A 25,292-nucleotide genomic window follows, 5' to 3' on the forward strand; every position below is an offset into this window, starting at 1 on the left:
TCATTACCCACATTTTTGGCAACAGACACACAAGCACACGTGTGCACACATGCTTAGTCAGACGCACACATGCAGCCATAAATTAGATCTCTGTTTCATGTCCAAATGGCCTTGAATGGCAAACAATTTCAATTGAGTTATGTGAAGAATTTATATTTGAATATGTCTTGTTTAAATTCACTCTGATGGATGTTATTTATGTATTTAATGTTTGTAGTACTGTCACAGTGTTGTCATCTGGCTAATTGATGGTACAGCAAGATAATTTCATGAATTATTTTAAATCTATTTTATGTTGATTTGCTCATTTCTCACACAGAGAATTAAGTAATATTTTGCATATGCACCACTCAATACATCCACCACATGTATCACTGCACATTGTACTCAATTCTTTTACCTTTATGTTCACAGTTTTTGCAACTTACAAACTAATATACTATTATAATGCTGCCTTTTGTGATAGAAATATTATATTCTAACATCTGTTTAATTATTTTCACATCATTTACTTATTTATGCAGCGGCAATACACTGACTTATTATAATGTAATACAGAAAAGTGGGAAAATGAATACATACACTTATGTACATATACATTTATGCTCATGTATGTAATCACATACAGCATAACCTAATATATATTGTATACACCTACATACTGAAAGTAACTGAAGATATAAAAGAAAAAAGTTAAGTAAAATAAATAAAAAATATATATGCAAGCACTGTAGACTCACATGCCCATGTGCAGGTTCATTATCCACATAACTGTGTTCAAATAAAAACGTACATACATCCATATTTATATCTAAACATACAGTCAAGCACAAAATTATTCATACCCCTAGTAGATTTTGACTTAAAGTTACTTTTATTCAGCCAGCAAGTTTTTTTTATTGTAAATGACACAGGTGTTTCCTGAAAGATATTAAGATGATGTACAAAAGGCATCATTGTGTAAATAAAAGCTGAGAAAATTAATTTCTCAGCTTCTATTTATATTTAAAAGTAACTGTAAGTTAAAATTTGCTAGGGGTATGATTAATTTCGGGCTTGACTGCACATATCTGTTCCTATTTATATATTGTGTGTGTGTGTAAAGTCCATAGCAGAGGTATTCATTTTCTTCAGGTTCTAGCAGATTTGAAATTAAATTATAGATACTACACTGAAAAATAAAAACTGGTAAATGGTTAATAAGCAGGTAAATTTAATAGCACAAGTCTAGTGAATGATCAGAAAATATTTTGCATTGGGAAGGAAAGAAATGCCTTTATCGTGGCACAGTAAGTCAAGTGCACTCTGCGGTATGTAGGCGTACAGATTTCCACGTCAATAACCAAGCGACTTCACCACTAAACCAGTTCATGAAATTCCCCAGAAGATGTATAGACCTTGGAAGCCTCAATAGCATAAAAGCTGTGTTGCTGCTTCTTTTTGCACGCTTTTGCTGAGTTCTATGGTCTGATGACACAAAGGTCACTCTCAGTCAAACAGGATGGAAAGTGTGGTTAGAAAAAACGAACAGCGTAACACAAGACATCCGACCTCATTTGTCACATTTGGTGCTGGTTCCGTTGTGGTCTGGGCATGCATGGCATCAATGGAACCAGCATACTGACATAATTATGAAATTTCACTGCTAACGGAAGCAATGAGAATAATGCAGAGCTATGCATGTGCATTCTGGGAGCTCAGATACAGCCAAATGTGTCTACAGTCATTATACGACGTACGATTCAACAGCACAACGATTTTCAGCCCAGCAACCAGCTAGTTTTCCAGGGTATTTTCTGGCATTCCTCTTACTAAAAACTAAATGAAAGGCCTCAGAATAAGTGCAAGCTGAAGTTGCAGAGACGACCTCGAAGAGCATTCTTCGAGTTGAATGCTTAATGAGGGCTTTCCGCGAAAATACCAAATCTGATGACTTTGTTTGCTGTCATGTGCATCTACAGTCATGGAAAAAAATTATTAGACCACCCTTGTTTTCTTCAATTTCTTGTTAATTTAAATGCCTGGTACAACTAAAGGCACATTTGTTTGGACAAATATAATGATAACAACAAAAATAGCTCATAAGAGTTTCATTTAAGAGCTGATATCTAACCATTTTCCATGGTTTTCTTGATAATAACCAAAATCACTTATGTTCTTACATCAATAGCTTTGACATTGTATTGCCAAAAACAGCTTTTAGGCATTCCATGTTTTCTTTTCTTTCTGTTTTAGTCACATTATACACACAGGAGTTAGTACTTCATTGCATAGCCATTGTTTTTGATGACTGCAGCGATGCGTCTTAGCATGCTCTCCACCAGCTTCTGACATTGTTCTGCTGTCACAGCAGCCCATTCCTGCTGCACAAACTCAAACAAATTTGCTTTTTTTTGGGTTTGTGGTTCTCCATTTTGCGTTTGATAATTCTCCACAGGTTTTCGATTGGATTTAGACCAGGTGATTGAGCAGACCAAGGCATGGTTTGAATGTTCTGGTTCGACATCCAGGCTTTAACTGACCTTGCAGTATGGCAGGGGGCATCCAGACATTTGAGGCAGGAAAGCGTTTTACAGCTGATGGAAGAAGACTGTTTTCAAGAGTAGTAGTAGTACCATGTCGGGCTTGTTTTTTCTTGACGTAATGAACGGCTGTCTTGGAGATCTTCAGTTTTTTGGCTACCTGTCTCTCACTCATGCCAATTTCCACAGTGCCAAGATAGCTGCCTTTGTGACTTCACATAATTCTTTTGTTTTAGGCATTATGTGAGAGCTGACAACTTCTGAGTTGTGCTATGGCCTGAATGTAAGCATTAAACCACTCTAGGCCTTTGCATGTGCAGTGCTGCTGATGACATGAAATGGCCTCTTATACACCCTGGGAATACAACTGAGCTTAAGCATGTCAAACAGGACAAAGTATTAAGTGATCAGCTGCATTTTTTGTCGTGTTCATTGTTATTATGTTCATTATTATTGTTGTTCAGGTAATATACCTTTAGTGGTGCCAGGCATTAAAATGAACAAGAAATTGAAGAAAACAAGGTTGGTCTAATAATTTTTTCCATGACTGTACTTTTAAATTCCTAAACGTTGGTCACTGTGTGTTAAAAATGGACTGTCACTCATTTTTTTTTTATATTGATATAAATCTACTCAAATTAAAGCCGAATTTGCACTGTAACATGGTATCCTTTTTTTTACTTTCAAATTGAATGTGCCGAAGTACTGATCTGATCAAATAAATAATATATCACTCCCAAATGCATGTGCGCACACACAGCTAGTGTTTCATTAAGTTACACTTATTATATGTAGTAATATTACAACTGGTGCAGAATCTAACAGCACAAAGGAAACAGATATGCTTTCACGTCTTCAATGTTCTTTAAATGTTATCGAAATGGTACAACTGCCTACATAACATATTTTCCCATATATTGTAGAATATCTATGACCTGCTATGCTTCATGAAAGATTATTACTTTCATACAGCCACCATATGATACACACTATTTTTCCGCCTCATATTTTCCATCTTCACCTTCGCTTATTCATTTCAGAATCAAAATCACTTACCTGAGCAGAATCACCTCAAAGGTGCAGAATTGTTAACGGAAAGCGGTATTGACACGGTTGTAAATAGTGTGGGCCAGAAATCACAAATGTTATTTTATTTCACTGAGCTATGACCTTAACAAAGTCTGAATTGAACTAATTTTAAAAAATGTGAAAGAAAAATACAGGCAGGTTTCTAGAGATGGAGAAATTGCCGACCAATAAAGCAAGGTGAAAAGACTTAAAGAACATGGTTTTTGTACTGCTCTTACCTCAGTCTACATGTTTTTTTTTTTCAATTCATCTTACAGGAGAGAAGATTCTGGTCTCTTGATGTATAAGGAACATCTGCCAGTCAGCCAGGTTGCCGTGGGTGACACCAACAGACCGGGCTCCGAGGCCAAACTAACTGTTGGACCACTCCGTTGCCAAGGAGATAGTAAGTGTCATGTCATTGATGCATACACTGCTGTGAAGCGGTTGATGCCAATTTTAGTAGTAAACTATACTGTTTTTGAGTAAAGGTCAGTCTGTATGTTATGATGTATTGAAAACATAAAGAAATATGAATTTACTTTGACCCAAAACTGTCCAGATGTACTTGTGAGGTCAGTTGTTGGTATAAAAATGCTTGAAGCAATTATATATTTTAGGCGTTGAGCCACGAAGGGTTGAACATTCACCAAATTTATTCGGTGTTCTCCTGACTAGATCCTTGCTTGTCTTGTATCTACTGTCAGATGTACGTCACTTTGGATAAAAGTGTCTGCTGAATGAAATTGTAGAAGATGAATGAATAATGATTAGTCGATCTACAATACACTGGCAACTATTTTGTGTAGAGCTTAGTCATTTTTTCAGGCAAAAACAGGAATGTTTACTGGGTTCACCTTCTTGAATTTGATGAATTTTGACTTTAAATTGAGGTTTAGGCATAAAAAAGATGTGCTTTTAGGAGGATCTTAAAATGAACTTTAAACCAGAGAGGAACCTACTCATGTAGATGTGGATAACTGGTGTGTGCATTCTGGATTAGCTGCAGGTGTAAAAGAAACCTTAGAGTGAGGCGGGATGACAACAGCGACAGTGGCCTAATTTAGAAGAAACAGGTGCGTTAATGACCTTCTCCAAGTCAGCTGCAGAGAGGAGTGGTTTCATTTTCAAACTACTTCTCAGCTGGTTGTTGAGGTGCGACTGCATAACCTTTGCGAAAGGCTCATAAAAGGTTGCATCAAGAGAACACCTCTAGTCATATGAAAACCACTCTTAATAAAATACACCTTTCTGACATTGTGTGTGACTTTTGAACAGTCAGAGCTAGCAAAGGTGAATATCCTTTATTTGATGTTAAGCTGTGGGAAATTCTTGTACAAACACTGCCTTTTTGGTGTCTACTGCAATGAAGTGAATGCATTTTACTCTGTGGATGAGTGAGAATATTGTATGGAGAATGGAATGCAAAGATCTACACTGAATTACATTGCCTTCTGTTTTTTTTTTTGTAGTTTAGTTTAATTTGTTTTTTTGGGTCATTCGAGTGGTCAGGGTCAGGATTGGCAGTAGAATATTTCAAAAAGTCAGTTAAAACTCACAAAATTAGCTGTGAGACTACTGCATTTTCCATGACCTGCGATAAGTGCACACGAATCACTCAAGAAAGTTACAGACTAAAGCTTTTGAGTCATGCTGTTGTGTATTTAGAGGTTCCATAAGACACATTCTTCCATCTGAAAGCCAGCGAAATGATGTGGAACAACATTTTCAAAGTGTTGGCCCCTGCGCCCTCCAACCTTTCCCATCTCAGCCTTTCTCAAGGTATTTTCTGTACTTGATGAATATTAGTCATAAAAGCCAAGCCGGTGTCAGCTGTCTTTGTCACTACTGATGTATTCAGGCATGTAATAGAGGAAAACTGAAAGATTTGTGCAGTACTGTGCAAAGTGTCAGGAGTCTCAGGATGATCGCGGGCTACATTTATACACTCACAGTTGAATGACTACCTGGAATGACTATTTTAAGTGGCAGGTACATAGTGTGCAATTCACTGCAGCTGCAAAGGGATATAAGTTCATGTGGCTCTTCTGTTAGGCACATGCTTAAAAAATACTTTTTTATATTATAATTATATGCAGAAGATGTTAATGATCATTAGTATCTCTCTTTTGTGCTCACGTGATCTGCTATACGGCACATATTATGCCTGCACATTAAAGCAAAGTCGGATCAGCCAGACAAGCTGTTTTCTGACCCGTTCTGTGCACATTTTGTGGTACTTCACTGCAGTAAATGTGTCCCATCTCAATCACATTTGGACCCAACCCAGAGAAGTTTATCACACAGATCTAAGACTAAAAACTCTAAAAATCAGTAAGGTATTAAACTTTATCCAAAAAGGTGTCCTTGTGGTTTTGACAGACAGTATAGGCTACTTTATTTTACCTTAAAGGACACTACAGGTGAATGGCGTAAAAAGTTAAGGTAATAGATATCAGCATTAAACTTCCCATCTGATAAGTTTAAACAAGAAATGTATTTTTTGAACTGTTATGTTTAAAAATGCAAATGGAGTATTATCAATCAGAATATGCACTACTTTGCATTCATTTCCACAGTAGAAATCTGAACTTCTGATAAATCAAGCTCCAACATTATTGTTTCATTGTGTTGATATATTAGAGCCAAACATTTTCACAGGGGTGGATTTTAGATATCTCGTTATATCACTCCATGAATCAGAAAATCCTAACAAAAACCAGAATCAATCTACTTTCACCATGTTTTAAAGGAGTAAAACGTCATATAAATCAAGCTATGAGTGATATACAAACAATCCCCTTCTCACATTGAAATCACCTGCTAATTATTGTGTAGTTTCCTCTTTCGTGGCCAAAACAGATTTGACCCATTTGGCAACAGATACTTTATGTCCTGTGGGTTGCAGGGTGGGGCCTCGGTGGATCGGGCTCATTTCAGCTGCATCCCACAGATGCTTAGTCAGATTGGGATCTGGGGAGTTTGGACGCCGGGTCAATGCTAACATATTCCTCGAGCAGTTCCTGAGCAGTTTTTGGCAGACTGTCATGCAGGAAAAGTGCCATCGCCATGAGAGGATGTGTTTAGTCTTGAGCAATGTTTAGGTTGGTGTCACATGTCAATAGAATATCCTCATCACCAAAGGTTTTCCAGCAGAACGTTACATTGTGGTGGGATTATCAGTGTAACACCTTTGACTGTAAGTGGTTTTAATGCTGTAGCTGATCAGTGTAGGAAGGAATAATCAAAAGTTAGGTGTATATAAGAGCTACTGAGGTGGAGATTTCTGGCCTTTGAGTGGGAGAAAAGACATTTAAAGATATCCATTTTAATTGGCAACCACTGTTTAAACTAATAGATATCGCCGTGAAACTTCCCCAACTGAATACTTACATTCAAACAATTATTTTTTGTATAACAAGTTTTCTAAGTTGTGTATTTATATATGCAAATGAGCGATTATGCAATTAAATGTGCATGCTAATTTGCATAAATGTCCAACAGACAATATATAATAGACACTTAAATGTGTATTTTTAACATTTCATTTCCCTAATCTGAAGGAAGACATGTTAGGGAAGCGAAATAGCCCAAACTCCAAAATTCTGTTTTTGCTTGTAACATCTTGCTGTAAAAAAACAAAAATATGAAATAAATTTTAACTTCCACAAGCATCAGAATTCAAAAACAGCAAAAGCGTACTTTGTTCTAAATTATCTTCACTCTCCTCATATGGAAGAAATATTTCCGTCCTTTCTTCATCCTGAATCCCAGTGGAAATTACGCATTATCAGTGTGTCTTAGACTGTATAATACATTCAGACATTGTTAGCCAAACTTCTGGAAAGTAACAAACCTCTTTTGACTGTTTGCTGCTGATGGCTTGAATGGGGTCTTAGTTAAAAACTAGCATAAGAGGGAACAAGAGAAAGCACTTCAAGCATAGCCGAGTACAATTGGGCACATTGTTATTCTGGGGTTGCACTTGAATTTGAAAATAACACATTGCTAATCCTCGCATTGTGCAAAGCATTCAGAGAAACTGTTGCTTTATCTTGACTTCCTTTCTGCTCTGGAATATCACTGTGTGCTGTATGTGGGTGTTTTTGTGGCTGTTGTGGCACATGCATTCCTGCTAATGCTCACTTGTATGCGGCCAGATGAAGGTTTAAGAACTCTGCTCAGACTTTCCATCTAAGCACTCATCCTCTCGTCCTTTTATTCTGTTCAGTCAAGTCCCTGTAGTTTAGGTTGTTTCTCAGGTAAACATCAGATGTCAGATACTGCAGAACACACACACACACACACACACACACACACACACACACCCACTGATAGGCAGTTTAATCCCTGCTGTTTCTCTTCCTGTCTATTCTTCTAATCAGTGTTGGCACACTGCTCTCTGTGGGACTTGGGGTCAGCTGGAAGACACACACAGACTCTGCAGCACGACGCTATTGACCACTTTTCTTCCATGCAACTCATGAGCCTGTGCTGTTTTATTTGGGCTTACCTGCGCCTGTTTTGTGCACTTTCTGTCAGGTTAATATGAAATAACTGGATCCCATAGCAGCTTTTACACGTGTTAAATGAAACATTTCTCATTTGAAATCTCCCTGGGCTTCACACCAACTCATAAAAGTCAATCTCCTTATCTTATACTAATGGTGTAAAGCCAATAAACCATAAGAAGTAGCTGCCATCACAAACGGAGGTTCAGCGGCTGAAGCCACAGTTTTCTCCCCGAGTCTGTGCAGCATTTGTGTCTTTGCATCAGCCAGTCAACTTGAAGATGACATGGGCTGATGCTTGTCAACTTGTCAAGATATGCCACTGTCCCGCTTCACAAGAGCAAATCCTGGATGCCTTCTGCCTCTGTGGTGTGTGCTAAGGCTTCAGTTGATGCTTGTCAAATAGCACGGCACTATATGGCCACTGCGTATTGAACTAAAACCTTCTTTGCAGTGCACCTTGAACTCTGCAAGGAGCCGAGAAGTTGCTTTGTTTGCTTGATATACCTCAAGCCAGCTATGAATGTTTTCTCCCATCTCTTCTTGTTGTAATTTCAGCATGAAATAGAAAAGAATTAAAGTAAAATACAACCATGTATCTTATTTTTTCCAGTCCAGTTTTAACAGTCCAGAGCAAATGAAGCAATCCACAGATGTGAAAGCAACCCTTAGTTCAATTCAAAACACTGTGAATTCCTCATTAAGTGTTTATATCTTTGAGATTTCTTCTGCCTCTTCCATCGCCTCTATTTTATCTAAATCTCCAAAGGAATAATAGATTAAAACAGTATAGAGAGGAAATAATGCTGGTATCTGATCTGCAATGTAACAAAGCACCAGAGAGGTTTGGTGGAAAATAATATTCTTTGGAGAGGAAAAGCAAACATGGATTTAATCTTCAGCAAGACAGCATGATCGTTACTATAATAATGCTTCATAAACTATCTATTGACTGCTCATTTTTCAAACTAAAGGGAATAACAGGATGAAGCTATGTGCAGTCTCAGTGGACTGTGCATTCTGCCGGTTTTAGAGTTAGACTGGTGGATTTATAACGCCAAAGGAATAAGGAGGCCACAGTTGTGGTTTACACATCGCTCATGCGGTGAGTTTTTTATCAGTCCATCCGTCCCTTCATTCGCCGGACGGGAAGTGACCTGGTTCTGTCGAGGGTGCGCAACATGACAGAACACCTGCCCTTCTTCCTCCCAGGTGTCACGCTCATTACGGTCCCTTCATCAACAACCCCCAGTGCCACTCTAGCTAATGTCCCCCTCATCGCAGAGCTGTCAACATACAAACAAACCATGATTTAATGACCCGTGACATCACATCTGTTTGTGTGTGGGGGTCTATCATGTGGCGGCGCGGCAAACACAATTACTAAAGACGGATCCCCTCTGTCAGTGGGAAGGGGCCGTGTTGTCTTTGTCTTACTCTCTTAGCCCCTGTATGTCTTTGTGTGCGCGACACACAAAAGAGAGTTATCCTCTTTTCTATTGAGTGGCCAAATGAACAAACTTTAAAATGAAGATGACTTTGAGGTATGTTTGCCATAGTGCTGGCCAAGACACTGGAACACGGAGCATACATTATACATTGGCCCATTAAGGCATATTAAATGTATATTAAAAATTTCACACGTGAATAGGTACTCTGTGTATGATTGATGCTTCTCATAGTGTGCGTGGAGCTCTGTCTCAGTAAGAGCAATGACGATTGGCTGCCATATAATGGGTTTTCATAGGCAAATGACTAATGTCTTGAGCAGTCAGGGAAAGTTTTAGCGAGGAGGTCTGTGTGTATGCGCACATGCACGTTCCTGTGTGTGTGTTTCTGTCTCTTTTTCTGCTGTAAGAGTGCAACTTTTCGTGTGTCTGCGTGCACGTGCTCCAGCATTAATGAAGCCCATTTCCATGGCTAGTTTAATGGCAGCCTATACAGTCGCAGGCAGACAGAGAGGAATTAGTCCCATTTATTGATGTTAAAAAGGTTTGGACGTTTTAATAGATGGAAATGAAAATAAAGGATAGCAAGTGAAGCAAAGCAGCATATACTATCATGATGTCATGCACCTGCTGTGAGACACGGCCCCATGACTGACCACAAATGAAGGCTTGCATGGGTCACATGTGATAGTTCAAAACTAATTAATTTCCTTGTCCATATGCCTGCGTCTTTGTAATTGATGTCATTCAAACGCTAAGTGCCTGGTGAATTTATTTGCTCGTGTGCCATTTTTGCCAATTAGTCTGCCAATTTTGAAATCAATAGCAAAGGGTCTGAATACTTTTATAATTGTTAGATTGTAGGTTTTTGAATTTTTAATATATCTGGCCACCATTTAAAAAAAATAATCTAAAAATAAATGCAAAAGTTTTCATAATGTCATTATGCCTGTACTGTCCTTGGTATACATACTGAATATAACTTGACAGTCAAATAAGCGCCTTCCAAACATCAAGACTCTGAAGACATTCGACTCCTTATCCGCAGGTTTGACATTGAAAGAAGGGTGAAACTGAAACAGACAAAAGTCATGATAGATGCCATGCTTGCTTTTAATGTGTACAAATATACATTGTAAGCATCTCAACTCATTATCTAAAATAACTTAAATCTATTCGTAATTGTCACCTTTTAGCATTACAAGTTGTATGTATTAATTCTATTTTTCTCAACCCAAAATGAAATATACGACAACATATTTTAACGTAAATCACTTGTCTTTGGATCTATTTATTTGTAATTACTTTCATATGAGCCTATTGTAGAATATCAATTAGCAACCCTTAACGCTAGTAGCTGGAGAAAGTTTCCAACAACAAATTTCCCAAATGTAACACTGTCCCAAAAATAAACGTTTGCAACTATACATAAAAGCAGTATAAATCACTACATACCCACAATGCTGTGAAAGATGTATGTAGATGTCGCTGGATTAGCCCAGATGCAACCAGAACAGCCGTTTTCAATTGCATACTGACTTACTTCCTCTCACTGACAACTTCCTGTCACTCTTAAAGTGCCCTCAGTGAAATACAATAACATGCAATTAGAAAAACATAGAACTTTGTAATAAGTTACAATAGCTGCAACACAACAATGCCATTGCTATTTTAAATCTGATCCTAAGATGATTAATAGTGCAAAAACACAAGGAGTACTTTCGAAAACCACTGTAAATAACAATACCCTCCCTAACCAGCAATTTGATTTCCATTTCATGCATTTGATACAATTTCATATACACCAGATTTTCCCCCAATCAAGACTCTAGTTTTCAAATTATCACTTAGCAATCTGACTCAACTGTCAGTCAAGATTTATATTCAACCTTTGGTTTAAAAATCGGGCCTTCTTCTGTCTGTCTTCCCATAACTAGAAAAACATTAAACTTTAACGTCTACATTTGGTGACATTGTCATTCCCCATCCTTATTTCAGCAGCTAAGCCCTGTGGTGCAAACTTTATAGTTGTCATTGCAGTCTGTAACACAAGATTTGGTGTATCTCCTTACTGACAAAAAGAAATAATTATCCCCTGATGTATATCTACTGCCTGAGCTGCCAAACTACCTTACATCTCCTCTCTCATGTAAATCTTGTAATAGCAGACTCCATCAAATAACTGTGCAACCTTAGATGTCCCATGCAGATCTCAGCAGAACTAGTTTCAGGCACTAATCCCATTTTAAACGCAATGAACGGCAAACTGCCCTCAAGCTAGATTCATTTATTCCTCTTTCCAGTTTCGAAGGTTTTATTATCTGATGTCTTTATGAGTAATAATTTTTTTACAGGTTCTTTGTGGTTGTCTGAGCTTATTTGTGTTGCGTTTGTGTGCTGGTTGTGTGATCACCAGAGCAGGGATATTTCTCTCAATCGCAACAAGTACCTTATTAAATAAGTTAACACCCATGACGTAGTAATTAGACACGTATGTACTGCTTGATGGATAGTTTCAACCCAAGCGCTTTATAATCTAATATCTGCTTTTCTGAAGTACGTGAATTCCTTCCCTCTAATTATGATTTATAGAAACTGAAGGAAGCTAAAGACTGAAATGATTCGTATTTCTCTCTCTTTTCGTGTCACCTCTTCGTTCGTGGCTCTGAGCTCTGAAGGTTTAGTGCTAAAAATGTACGACATGCAACCTAATTACACAGTAAGATTAATAAAGGCTTTTCATCTCTCAAATGACAGATGCAAAGTAATTACGCTACGTTTACCGTGAATATATAGTACCCCGACCATAAAATTACATGCCACAGATGGCTAAATTACTCAAATGAGATGAAACACAGGTCCTGATGGAAATTTTGAAGTGAGCAAAGAAGAAACGCTTTATGAGCCACAGTCCATCATGTTGCAGAACTATATATAGGCTTGAGTGTTTTGAACAATAATATCGGATCCGTGCCCTTAGCGCCACTTCCCAAGTCAGAGGCGTGAACGTCCAAGATAGCTACTGCTGTCTATCTCATTAGATGAGACTATTCTTAGTCCTTCAATGAAAAAGCCTCCCAACATCTTTAACCTGAAGTGTGTAGCAGAAGAAGTCGCAAGTGGAGAAGTTAAATTAGATGGCAGGGTGTGTGTTTGCCGAAGCAAACTGTGGAATAAGTGCTCTACGGATGAGATCTGAAATGTCATGAATTGATATTAAACTGTGCATACATGCAGCATGTGTGAGGATGATATCGAGCTACTGTAGCGTCCTCTGCTTGCTAACAGTGTAGATTGATTTGTATTTCTAATGTGAACACACAAGTACTGTATTTTACACGCGTGTTTGTGTGTGTGTGTGCCTGAAAATGTCCATGTTAATGACCTGAGACAGTCAGTCGTCCTTACCATCTGTTGGTCCTGGCAAATAACCCAGCTGGTCAAGCACAGGCACATGAATCATCTAGTTGGCTTTCAGACCCGAACTTCACCTCAAACCGTATTTCACATCATGTCAGCCTCTACAGTTCAGTGGGTTTGACTTCTTATTTTTTTTAACACTCTTTTTTTTTTTGCCCCTGTGGTCTAATTCCCAGGTCAACAGCTGGTATCAGTGCTGCACAGTGTTTCAATTAAATGTGTTGATTGATCAACACATACAGCGTGTTGGAAAAACTAGTAAGAAAAAACACTTACTGAAGTGCAAAAAAGTGATAATTATTTAATAGGGTTTTGGCTGGCTGCAGGAGTTGCTCAGTTTTCGTGGGTATGAACATGATTCTCTCTGCATTGATACCTGCAGGGGAGTTGGAGTTGAGCTGTGTGCTTGGATGTGGTTGAGACGCACTGAGATTTCATCACTCCTTTTTCTCACGTTTGAAATGACTGTAACCCAGCTCAGCAACAATGATAAAAAAAAAAGGACTGGCTGACTGCCTTAAAACATTACTTTTAACCAACTTTTTAAGTTGTAGCTGTGCATTCCGCATCATCTGGTCAAAGGACTGAGCTTCAGTGATAGTGTTGCCTTCTGGGAATTTGACATTTGCTGACCATAAACACTGCACCACCAACCCACTGCATGAAAGTCAGATATCAAACTGAGTTGTGCTGAGTGTAGTTGTTTATATTCTTAGGAAAAAATGAAGTTTTTGCTCTGTAAATATGTACATATTGTGTTTTTTTTATATTTCTGTTGACCTCTATCATGAGCAAAATGAGCAGTCAGTGCCATGGCTGAGTTTTCCAATCTTAAAACGTGGATTTAGAGTTCTAGGGTTTCACATTGTGATGGCTGAACTCGCAGCCTCATAATCAAAGAAGAAGTTGGTAAAACTTTAGTTTAGACACTTTTTGACACCCATGATGCAAATACTTTATAAACAACATGCTTAAAGTTAAGCTAGCATTTGTTGCTTTAAATGCACACATTTAGTTAACTTTTGTATATCCAGCATTATGTTAGATTTCTTGTTTTACCAGTACTGGGGTATCATGCTTTTTCTGTTTGGATCATCTGGTCGGATTCTGGCAAAAGATGAAGCCACAGTAGCAGTAATCTTAAGTAGCAGGACTGCTACTGCTGGGTTGTTTGATTTAAGTGTAATATGTAAATCATTTGACTGAAATTTTAATATATTTTTTGGTGTTGCTTGTTGACCTATTCTGATTAGGGGACGAACTAGTGTATATAGACTAGCTGTTGTATTTTCTTTGTAGTTAGTTTGGGTGTATTTATGTTTCCCCCTTAGTGTGCATATGCCTCTTTTTATTAATCAGTTTGATTCAAGATTTAACATTTTTTAATTTGCCATTTGTGCACAGACAGTCTAGGCACATTGGAATTCTTGTGCAGGGTTCTTGGAGTCGAGTAACAAAATCAAATAGCAAATGAACACCAATCAAAACAAGAGGTACAAAACAAAACACTCTATTATGGAAAAAAGTAATAATAGATAAAATACAAAAGAATGATAGATAAATAAATATGAATGCTACAAGGAATTAGTAATGTACTAACAATTGTCAAGGAATATGTAGGGGTTATTGCTCATACATCAATCTCGCTGAGTGTGGTCAGGTGTTCATGTTATTCAGCTACTACAACCTTAGTTCACTTCTGTTTATTTGCCCCTTTTAATTGGCCCAGAACCTTAGTGGTAACTTTTGTAACCTCATTTGTCTTATTTTTTTGGGTAAAATTAACCCCCTTCTTTCAAAATCTACCCTCTGACTTCTAATGCTTTGCAGTTCGTGTCACAAATCTAAGAAACCAGTTCTGTCAACTTGTATAATGGAGCTTTCCATACCATTAAATACCACATTTTATGCCATCATTCCATACCACTATTCTTTTTCAGAATCAGTTTGCAGCTTGAAGATGTATTCCTGAATTTTACAGAGTCTGAGCAGATAGGTGTAGACTAGATGTTCAGTTGGAGCTGCTGTTAGCGAGGAGTGAGTGGAGAGGGAGGCAGCAATGACGTAGATCCACGCATTCTGACATTTTGAGGTAAAAAGGTATTATTTTCATGATGAATTTTTAGGGATTTAGTCAACAACCGGAGAAGAAGAAGTGTATTTCGTATCATTGCACGCTGCTAACTGCTGGTGGTTCTCTCATCCAGACAGCAATGACTCTTGTACACAGTGTCAGTTTTCTGAAAATTTTCTATCCATGCTGCTCTCGTGTCTTGGATTCACGGGTAAATGTTTCAAATAGCGCCTTAATGTTAAGTATACTTGGATGTGAGGTGTTAGAGAACAAGGAAGCACTAGATGATTCTTGTGGCTATAAAATATTAGGTCAAACTTCTGAAAGAAGAAGGAAAGAATGCATTCCATCACTTCCAACAAATAAAACTTCTAACAACCACGTAGCTCTGCAATGAAGGCCACAGACAAACTGTAAGTACATCTGACGTACTCTAGTGCTTGAGCAGGGCACCGACATAAAGAGTCCAAGGACGTCGAGGAGCAGAAGTGACAACAGGATGAGCTTCTCTGTATTGGCTTTGCAATGAGAACAAATTAAACAGAAAGACGACTTGTCAAGAAAACTATTTCAGCCTGTCTTGGCACAGTTCTGTAAAAGCTTTTTCATTTGATGTTTCTATGAACTCTCAGACTTTCACACGTAAGAGAAAATGACTTTCTTGCAGACAACAGTTTACAGTACCACTTGAATGTCTTGCCTGTCTTCCACGGCTGGTCTTCTGCTGTTTGGAGTGGCATATGGCCCTTCGTACCAGACTCACTTGATAGAAATTAAGTCAATAAATGTGGCAACACCTTAATTTGCTTTGCCTTTCAACATCAAGCAAGTTATTAGGCATGGTGACGAATAGTCTAATATTGGTCATGTCTTAGTCAGGAAACGCAGTCATGTGTTGGATCCGTTTTTGAAACATTTGTTTGATAAGCACTTCAATATGGGAGTAATAAATGTGCCGCAAAGCCTTGCCAACCAGTTGCATCTGTGAGTTTGGCATAAGGACGATGAGAAGTTCATGATTTGGCGTCCGTGTTTACTCCTCCAAAGCTGTTCTCTCTCCAGCACCCAGTTTCTGTCAACCCCCTAATTTTGTCTTCCCCTTTGGTTCGCACACCATGGATCTCTTTTGAGCAGTTTCGCTTTCCTCCCACTTGTCTCTTTTTTCCTCTTATTGTCTCCCCCTCCTTCAAGTAGGAGACTCGCCTGCAAGCTGTATTTCTATATCCGAGTGTCCTTGCTCACTATATCTTTGTCAGCCTTCTTTTTACTCTCTTGCTTGAAGCTTTTATGGTCTCATTGAGTGCATACAAATAAATAGCAGAGTACATGAGACTTTTTTTTATCTTACCTTTGTATTTGTGCGATGGTCGCTATGTTTGTTTACACCGAAACACAAAGGAAAACGGAGGGAATTCCCTGTGCAAATGTGCATCAGTATACTTTATATTTTGGGTTATTTCTTGTAAAATTCCATCATTATTCTAACTTTAAGCCCTGCATAGTCTCCAATCAACCAAGAATTTCTTAGAATCATTTTAATGTGACCAACAATGTGGACCTGGTTTCCTTTCCTGTGATCATAGTAAACAAATATTTGTTTCTGTGGACTCTGCAGGCGTCCTCCTGTTTAGTCCTGAATTAACCCTGTTCAATAATTGGCTGTGCCTCCCATTGAGGAATGAGCAATGTTCCAACTTCAAGCGCACTAATCACAGCGACTGCATCGGTGGGTGGTTGTCTGTGTGTTTGCGTGGGTGTATGAATGTGTGTGTTTGGCTGCTGTCTCCCCTTTCCCCTTAGTGAGGGAGTTGGGATGCGAGGCAAGAAAGAGAGAGGGAGAAGCTGAACCCTCAGCTTATCACACTGAACCAGGAGACAAATACACAGAGATGCATGGACAGTGGTGCAGAACTACAGGCATCAAACACACAAAACAGCTCACACTAAAAGGGATGAGGCAGGCAGATGTTGAAATAGGTCGATTAATAACCAGCAACATTTGTCATTTATCAGGAAAAACTTAAATGTATTCTCTACAAAGGTGTCTCAGGTTTGTGAATTTGCTGCTTTTTTTTTGTTTTAGAAGTTGCAATTAGTCAACAGTTGTCATTTGTCAGGAAATCCGTACACTGCAGGCCAAAAGTATTGAAGCAAGAACAAATTTGTAAAAAGAAAAGATCATAGTTTCATTGATGTACTTTGCAACAAAATAAACATGATTATTATATAAAGAGTCACTCAGAATAGATTTTTGCTATAATTATCAGGTATTTGTATCTGTACTTTTGTTTCTTTGCTCAGCTGTCTCTTTCTAGCCATTTTTGTGGGAGTTATAGAGACACAGTTAAGATTTATTGGGATTTTTGTATGCAGACTCTCAAAAGTCAAAGACTTAAAGTGAATAATACAAACTGTGATTTGTTTGTTTGTGTGTTTTTTACTTTTGCACTGAAGTTGTGACTCTTGCAAATCTTCTTGCCTCTAAAACTAAGCCCTTCTTTTCTTTTGTGAACATTTATTCAGCAATTTTCTGGTAACTTCAATGTATATCTGAAAGTCAATTGAGGAAAATGGTGCATATCAATGAAAGCAAAGTCTGATCATGTAGTAAATGCATCCCAGAATCCATAGAATTCATACTGGTTTTTATTATCTTTACATTTTTAAGAAAGACATTGTGAACAGAAACCAAATGTTTGGCCTGTAGTGTATGTGTATTTTCTGCAGAAGCATCTCAATTGTGTGGATTTGCTGCCTTTTTTTTTTAGACTTGGCTGTTAATTATCTTTGAGTTTGGACTGTTGCCTACGCAAAACCAGAGGTTTTACAGCATTTTTTTAGACATATAGATGCATGTCAGGTCATAATATTTGATAATAAGTGACAGTTAAATGGATCCTTAGTTGCAGACATCCAGAGATTGCACTTTAACTCACACACTCCTCTCTCCTGTACACAGCTGTTCCTGTTTTCCAGGGTTGTAGTGGAGGGTCTGAAGCCAATCCTCTGAGGCATCAAAGAGATCTCACTCAGCTGATACCACATTAGCCTTCACTTTTCCCTTCCTCCTCCTGCCCTCCATATGCCCCTCAGCTCCTCTTCCTTCCCTGTCGTCCACCCTCTGCATGACTTTACTCCCCTACTTTCCATCGCTTCTTCAATATTCTATCCTCTCACCCGTATTTGGCTTCTTTTTGCTTCTTCTGTCTTCCCTCCTCGGCTGTCCTCTCCATGATCTCCTCTTCTTTCTTTTCCTTTTCCTTTCCCTCCTCCTCCTCCTCCTCATCTTGTCTGACTGATATGAGCAAGACAGAGACATGGCGAGGGGAGAGAAGACAGCAGAGAAGTCACTTCATCAACCACAGTCTGATAATTCATCAGCAGCTGTTTAGTGAGCCTCTACTTCGTCTTCATTAGTTGCCCCTGGTTTCCCTTCATTCAGAAATCATTAGAGAAGTTATCAAAAATCCCACAACATTTGGTCTACACCCTCGTCTCCCCTTTTCAAGTCCTCATTTAGAGGAAGAGAAATGATCTCTCTCCGCTGTGTTGATATGATCAACTGTCTATTGAATGTTATTGAGGTTGCAGGAAATTACAGGCCACGTTTTAAACCTCCGCGAAGAAACAGAAGTTTAGGTGATGAAATAATTTTTTACTGACGAAATGTTAAATGAGCCACATTAAACAGCAAACAGGAGATAACAATATTTTCCCCAGAATAGATTGATGGCTCGTGAATGAAAATGCACTGCTGTTTGAAATGAAACCATTTCTACAGTGAATTTACTCTGCGGCTTATCAGATCAGAATGGGTTATAATGTTTGTCACAGCGTTAATGGAGGGTGTTGGAGAGATGTGGTATGCTCAGAGTTGAGATTCTGTCTGTTTTTTTTTTCCACAGATAACTACTGGAACGCGGCATCATTCACCACCCCGTCATCGTACCTGCACTTTGCCACTTTTCAGGGTGAGATCAGCGCTGACATCTCCTTCTATTTCAAGACAAGCGCACCGTATGGCGTCTTTCTGGAGAACTTGGGCAACACTGACTTCATTCGCTTGGAGCTCAAATGTAAGATTCTTTCTGTGTGATTCCCTGTCTCTCTTCTCGCTCTCTCTTACTCTGGCTTTAGGCACTGCCTGGCCAAAAAAACTCGCCACCTGGATTTAACTAAGCAAATAGGTAAAAGCTTTCCATTGGATGATTACTGCAGTGATGAATACGTTTCAGCTGCAACAACTTATTTAACCCGAGCTGATGCAGTGAGGAGCTTCTCAATTATGTCGGAAGACATATCCTGTGGTCATGGAAAGGATGTTAATCTGTCTCAGAAGGGTCAAATTATTGGCCTGCATCAAGCAAAGAAAACAACTAAGGAGATTTATGAAACTACTAAAATCAGGTTAATGTACTATTCGCACGGGATTAGCATTACCTGGGGATCTCTGGTAATTTGTGAATTACCCCCCCCCACGTCTGTGTTTCTTGCAGTGCATTCACACGGGATAAGCGACGTCTGTATTTTACTCGAATTTCCCTACAGTACAGCCCGGATATGATGTCAAATCTGTGCACGTCGCAACATCCGCTGTTGTCACACTGTTAACGTGGTATGCAGTCGTCATGGCAACAGTAAATATGTCAAAGCAGCAATGTGACTTGAGAACAGTGGGCAGGGTTGTTGGGATAACAGGCCGTCAGGGCATTTGTATTAAGCCTGTTGAAAGATAGGCCTAGAAAAATGTTTCTTACTGCATGCTGCTACGCATGTCATCCATCTCAGTATCCTCCCAAATTTCCCTCTTCTTGTTGATCTGATTTTGCCATTTCTGTGAATGGTCCACAGGCCTGTTGTGTATCGGCCTACTCCTGCATTTGCACCTAAAATGTTGTCAATAATTTCCACCACAGCCTCCATAGTTCAATGAGGAAAGAGGTATAAAAAGGGGCGCAATAAAAAATTAAAAAAAAAAAAAAAACAACTAACACACCCCCTCAATCACTGAGATGCAGATTTGCACGGGACTAGTATTACCACAGGACATCAGTGTTTGGCGAAATATGGTAGGTAATTCGCAGTGGAATTTTTACTTTACAAATTACAGACATAGCGCATTCGCAAGGGATTAAGATCACAGACATCCTCCATAATTATGACAAATCACCATTGGTCCCGAGGTAATACTAATCCCACATGAATAGGGCTTAAGAACCATCCAACACATTATTAAAACCCAGAATGATAGTGGTGAACCATCATCACCATCACATATGTGGTCAGTCACGTGGTCTGATGAGTCCAGATTTACCCTGTTCCAAAGTGATGGGGGCATCAGGGTAAGAAGAGAGGCAGATGAAGTGATGCCCTCATCATGGCTAGTGCCTACAAGTCTGTGGGGGGTTAGAGTTATGATCTGGGGTTGGTCAGGTTCAACAACGTTATATTCCCAAAGAATGAGGTCAGCTGACTACCTAAATGTACTGAATGACCAGCTCTTTCCATCAGTGGAGTTTTTCTTCCCTGATGGCAGTTGATGTTCCAAGATGACGATGCCAGGATTCATGGGGCTCACATTGTGAATGAGTGGATCAGGGAGCATGAGACATCATTTTCACACATGGACTGGCCTCCACAGAGTCCAGACCTCAGCCCCATTGAGAATCTTTGGGATGTTCTGGAGAAGACACTGCGCAGTGGTCCGACTCTCACATAATCAATATAAGATCTTGGTGATTTGTACATAGAAAAATCTATGTACAGAAATAAATGCTGTGACATTGCAAAAGCTTATCGACACAATGCCACAGCGAATGAGTGCCTTACTCAACGCTAAAGGCAGTCCAATAAAATATTAGTGTGCAACTTTTTTTTGGCAGTGTATCTAGCTTAGTGCAAAGTTTAATCTAGCAGTCCGTATGATCGTGTTGAGTGCAACCTGTCACACACACACTTTCAGGATCGCATAGACAGACAGTCTAATGCAGGCGCACATACCGGCAGCAGTCATCTGCCTTCCTGATTATAGCACACGCTTTGTGTGATTGCAAGACAGAGCAATCATTTATTTAAGGTAATTGGTGTGTGCAATAATTATGTCCATTATGAACCTCTGTTTAACCAAATCACCCATTTTCAGGGATGACAAAACACAACCTCCCTCACACACATACACCCACCTACTCTTACTCTCTCTCTCTTTCTTTCCGTCGCTCTCCTTTTTCTAAAAACAATTTTGCTAATACAAGCATTTAAACCTCTTAAAAGACCTCACAGCCTTTTCCAGCACACACACACACACACACACACACACACACACACACACACACACACAGTGTGTACTATCATGCATTAAAGAGATGAACGTCAGTTTCGACTTTTAACCAATCTTCAACACACAAACACACACTTGTGCACCCTCACAAAAACAAAAAAAATCGTAGTATTAGTTAACCACCTGAGCCCCAAGCAGTTTCTGAGAGTTTTTTGTTCCTGTCGCAACATTTTTCTCACTGTGGGCTCATTTTTCACAACAACATAATGTTGGACACCACCATGCAACCACAAACAGTGGCTAGAAAAAGAGAGATTTTAAAAAGGCACAGTTTAAAAGAGTCATAATGGCACAAATCATTTAAAAAATTCAGTTTCATTGCTTATTTGTACAGCATTTTTCCAAGTACTTACATACTTACCAATACAGTGACTCTACGTACTAAAAATATTTTATTGTTAAAATTGCTTCCATATTTGGCAGTCTGCAGTTTAGCCCAGTTCAGCCAAAAAATCCCTGATTTTTTTTCATGTGACTTTTGGCCACAGATGAGTCACTAGTGGCTTCATAATTGCACCAAGGAGTGCAGAATTTTTTGTCTGGTTAGTACAAGTGATTCAGTTTTTAACTGAGACATGTAGAGTAAATAGATTTTGATGAAATGCCACAACTTTAAGCTTAGAGTTGATTGTGTTTTCTGAAGGAATGACATTACACAGATGAGTAGTTCAGGGAAAGGTTGAAAATCTGACAGTTCTTCACATTTTTACAGTTTCTGGCTCTGATGAACGGTGCCATTTGGGTATTTTTTTCACAGATAAAAGGCCTTTCAGGTTTTGGGCTTCAGAGGGTAAATGGTAAAAAATAATTACATCTCAAGTATTTAAGTACTCAATTGAGATCTGTTGTGTTTACATCTAATTTCTCACACTACTTTTTTTCTAAATATTTGAAGACCTGCTTAATAACTGATTAGTTAAGAATGTTAAATATATTTTGACTACTGAAATTAACATGACTCAATAAGCTCGACTCCAGCGTTGTGATTGTACTGTCACAAAACACACAGTGGACTCGGACAAAGCTCTGGAACAATTAAGCAAATTAGGTTGCTGACATATCAAAAGGTCACCAGACTCAAACTCCTTCTAAATATTGCAAGAATGGGTAACAAAAAAAGGCTTAGGCTTTGTAGTCAGAAAGCTTTAGTCCTAAAAGCTCTAGCTGTTTCGTCCAAATTATTGTTGGCCACAAACTACAAGCAAAACAACATGTTTGCTGTCTCTTTTTGTAAAGGCTGGGTGTGTAGCCGTGCTCAGGAAAACATACTTAACCAAATGGCAAAAATTCTGTGCTGTAATCCACACACTCCCAGGGTTTCTGAACCCTTGGAAAGTACCACAGCAAGCAGGGACTTTGGTGAGAGTTAAAACTATCTCCCTGGAACTTAATTTACACCACTGCTCTTTTGGTGGAAACGCAGGTGAGGAAAATGAGTTCCTGAAATGGCTCCTGTTTGTCTTCTCAGTGTGCAAAAGGAGCAGCCAGCCCTGAATAGACATTATGAGCCTGCGATTTGAATGGTGTGTGCATGCTATGGGCTAATAAAAAGAAAGGGAGAAAAGGACGGAGAAGAGATTCAATGAGAGATTTGTTTTTCTCACAGTTTCATCAACTTTTCAAAGAATGGAGCTCAGTATCAGAACCCAGCCATCAATTTGATATGTATTTTCACCATACAAAAGCATCAGATTTGTCAAACTGGAAATGGAAAGGAGGGTGACAGAGGAGTAGAGCTTTTTAAGCAGCCAACAATGGGACAAACAATAGGACAGCTTCACATTACCCCATTTCACAATCTCAAAGTCCTCTCTGCGAGTTATGATTGACATTATATGCAGCGGGTTTCTTTGATCATGTTCCAGCAGCTCAAATTAAATTCCCCGCAGCGACACTGGAGCCATTCCGATCAAGAGCTTTAAAATCTTGGGCTTCAATTTAATCACAGAGCTGCATAGTGAAGGGAGTTCCTGGCACCGCACGGCTGTCGATTGATGACTAATTGCATTTCATTGGGATTCAAAGGGATTTGAACATTTGGTGTCAAAAGCACTCGCTGACCATTTCCTGGTCGTGCCCACTCTGTTGCTGCAAAGATTCAGCCAGTGGACAGACACAAAGTTGACAGAGCAATTTGGAGCCAAAGTGCTATCTAAAGCAATTAAATGACATTATGTCAACCGGTTTGTGGTTTTAAAGCTCCATAAGCTTTTCATTTTCTTTCTCAGTTCTTTCTGGAGTCAAATACACACCTACAAATTCACACATCGATTCTTGCAGAAAAAGAAAACGATGTGCTGGCACTATACAGGTACTGTGAGAAATTTGCTGAAGGGGTTTGGTGTTTGTCTTTCTCACAAACTGCACAAAACACAGAACATACACGAAGATACAGTAGGTATCTACCCTTTCCCAGCTGCAGTGTGTGTGTGTGTGTGAGTGTGTGTGTGTGTGTGTGTGTGTGTGTGTGAGTGTGTGTGTGTGTGTGTGGATGTGTGTGCATGTGTCTCCCGAGGCTTTCAAAATGCCCCCACATCGATTTCCTCTCTCCTCTCCCTTGCTATCATCTTGCATTTTGCCCCACAGCACCCGTTTAGACACACAATCACCAAAATGACTCGCATGCACACTCACACACACAAACACACACATAATCTCTGCCCTCTCGCTGGTGCAAAGGCTCTATCGGCTGCAATCCAGTCAGGGCATGAAATGACTAGCATTAAGCTAGAATAGCATGGCTGTGGCCGTCGCAAGGGCTCAAAGCGCATAAACACACACTCGCTGATGCACACGCAAAACCTTGTAGAACGCACTCTTTACTGCGACCTCGGCCGACTCAAAGTCATCAGGTGGACACTATTCCACTTTGAATTTCAATGGCAAGAAGTAGGCATAGATACGCTTGAGAGGCTCTGAAAGCCTCAGCTCTGAAAGCATAGTCAGAAATGTGTATTGGACTGAGGAAAGATACTGTAGATCCTTAAATACACAAATGCTTGACTTCTGGGATGCTCTGCAGCTCAAGGAGAAGAATGTGCCATGTGCCATGTCCTTAAGAGGCTGTATTTTCAGCGATAGTCACGCCCAAAGGTTATAAACTTCTCAGGCTGGTATCCAGCTGAGAAATGTACTTTCCCAAAGGAAAACTCTGCTTAAGAAACTGTATTATTGCCTGTTTTTTTTTCTTTTGAAGACCAAAGTTTACATGTGAAGTTTAGCAGTAGATGGTGCAGCTTTGTCACATGCCTCTCTGACTTGTTCAAGTAATATCTAGCTATCTACCAAGCAGGAAAGCAACCAGTCACCACCAAGATTATGAAAGTTTTTATTTCTCTTCAAAAGAACAGTTAATCTTTATCTCGCTGTATCTGTTCAATGTTCTCGCTGAGAAGTAGTGAGGATGCTTTTCACTGTGAGCATGGACTTTCTGATAAGCACAAGAGAGTCTTATTTGAAGAGCCTTTCTGTCGCTTAGCTTTTGAGAAGTTCCTTTAAATTTCTCTTCAGCCTCAACAGAAGCAGGTTTGCTTTGCTATGGTACTCTGAGATTGGTTAAATCCATCCTTCAAGGTCCAAGCTGTACCACAAATGAAAAAAAAAGTACAGGACAAAATGTTAACAAAGCAAATGAGACAGACAACAAAGAATTAGCCAGTATCAGAGAAAAGATAACAGAGATAATACGCTGTCAGCCATCTGAAAATCAATCTGGAAGAGCGGAATTAAACTTCACATTAGCAAAACACACACACACACACACACACACACACACACACACACACATATATATATATGTATATATATATATATATATATATATATATATATATATATATATATATATATATATATATATATATATATATATATATATATATATATATATGTGTGCACACAAAGATATTCACA

General features: G+C 39.0%; 1 protein-coding gene across 2 annotated transcripts in view; it reads left to right on the plus strand.

Annotated features, from left to right (window-relative positions):
* Positions 1-25,292, plus strand: part of cntnap2a (contactin associated protein 2a) — a 365,865-nt gene that overhangs the window by 293,881 nt on the left and 46,692 nt on the right. For both annotated transcript variants that reach the window (XM_035948975.2, XM_023272089.3), the window contains exons 17-18: positions 3,869-3,996; positions 18,949-19,119. In XM_035948975.2, the coding sequence (XP_035804868.2) occupies positions 3,869-3,996; positions 18,949-19,119 (299 nt within the window). The remainder of the gene's footprint in view (positions 1-3,868; positions 3,997-18,948; positions 19,120-25,292) is intronic.

The sequence above is a fragment of the Amphiprion ocellaris genome, chromosome 22 (genome assembly GCF_022539595.1).
Source record: "Amphiprion ocellaris isolate individual 3 ecotype Okinawa chromosome 22, ASM2253959v1, whole genome shotgun sequence".
Taxonomy (NCBI): Eukaryota; Metazoa; Chordata; class Actinopteri; family Pomacentridae; genus Amphiprion; species Amphiprion ocellaris.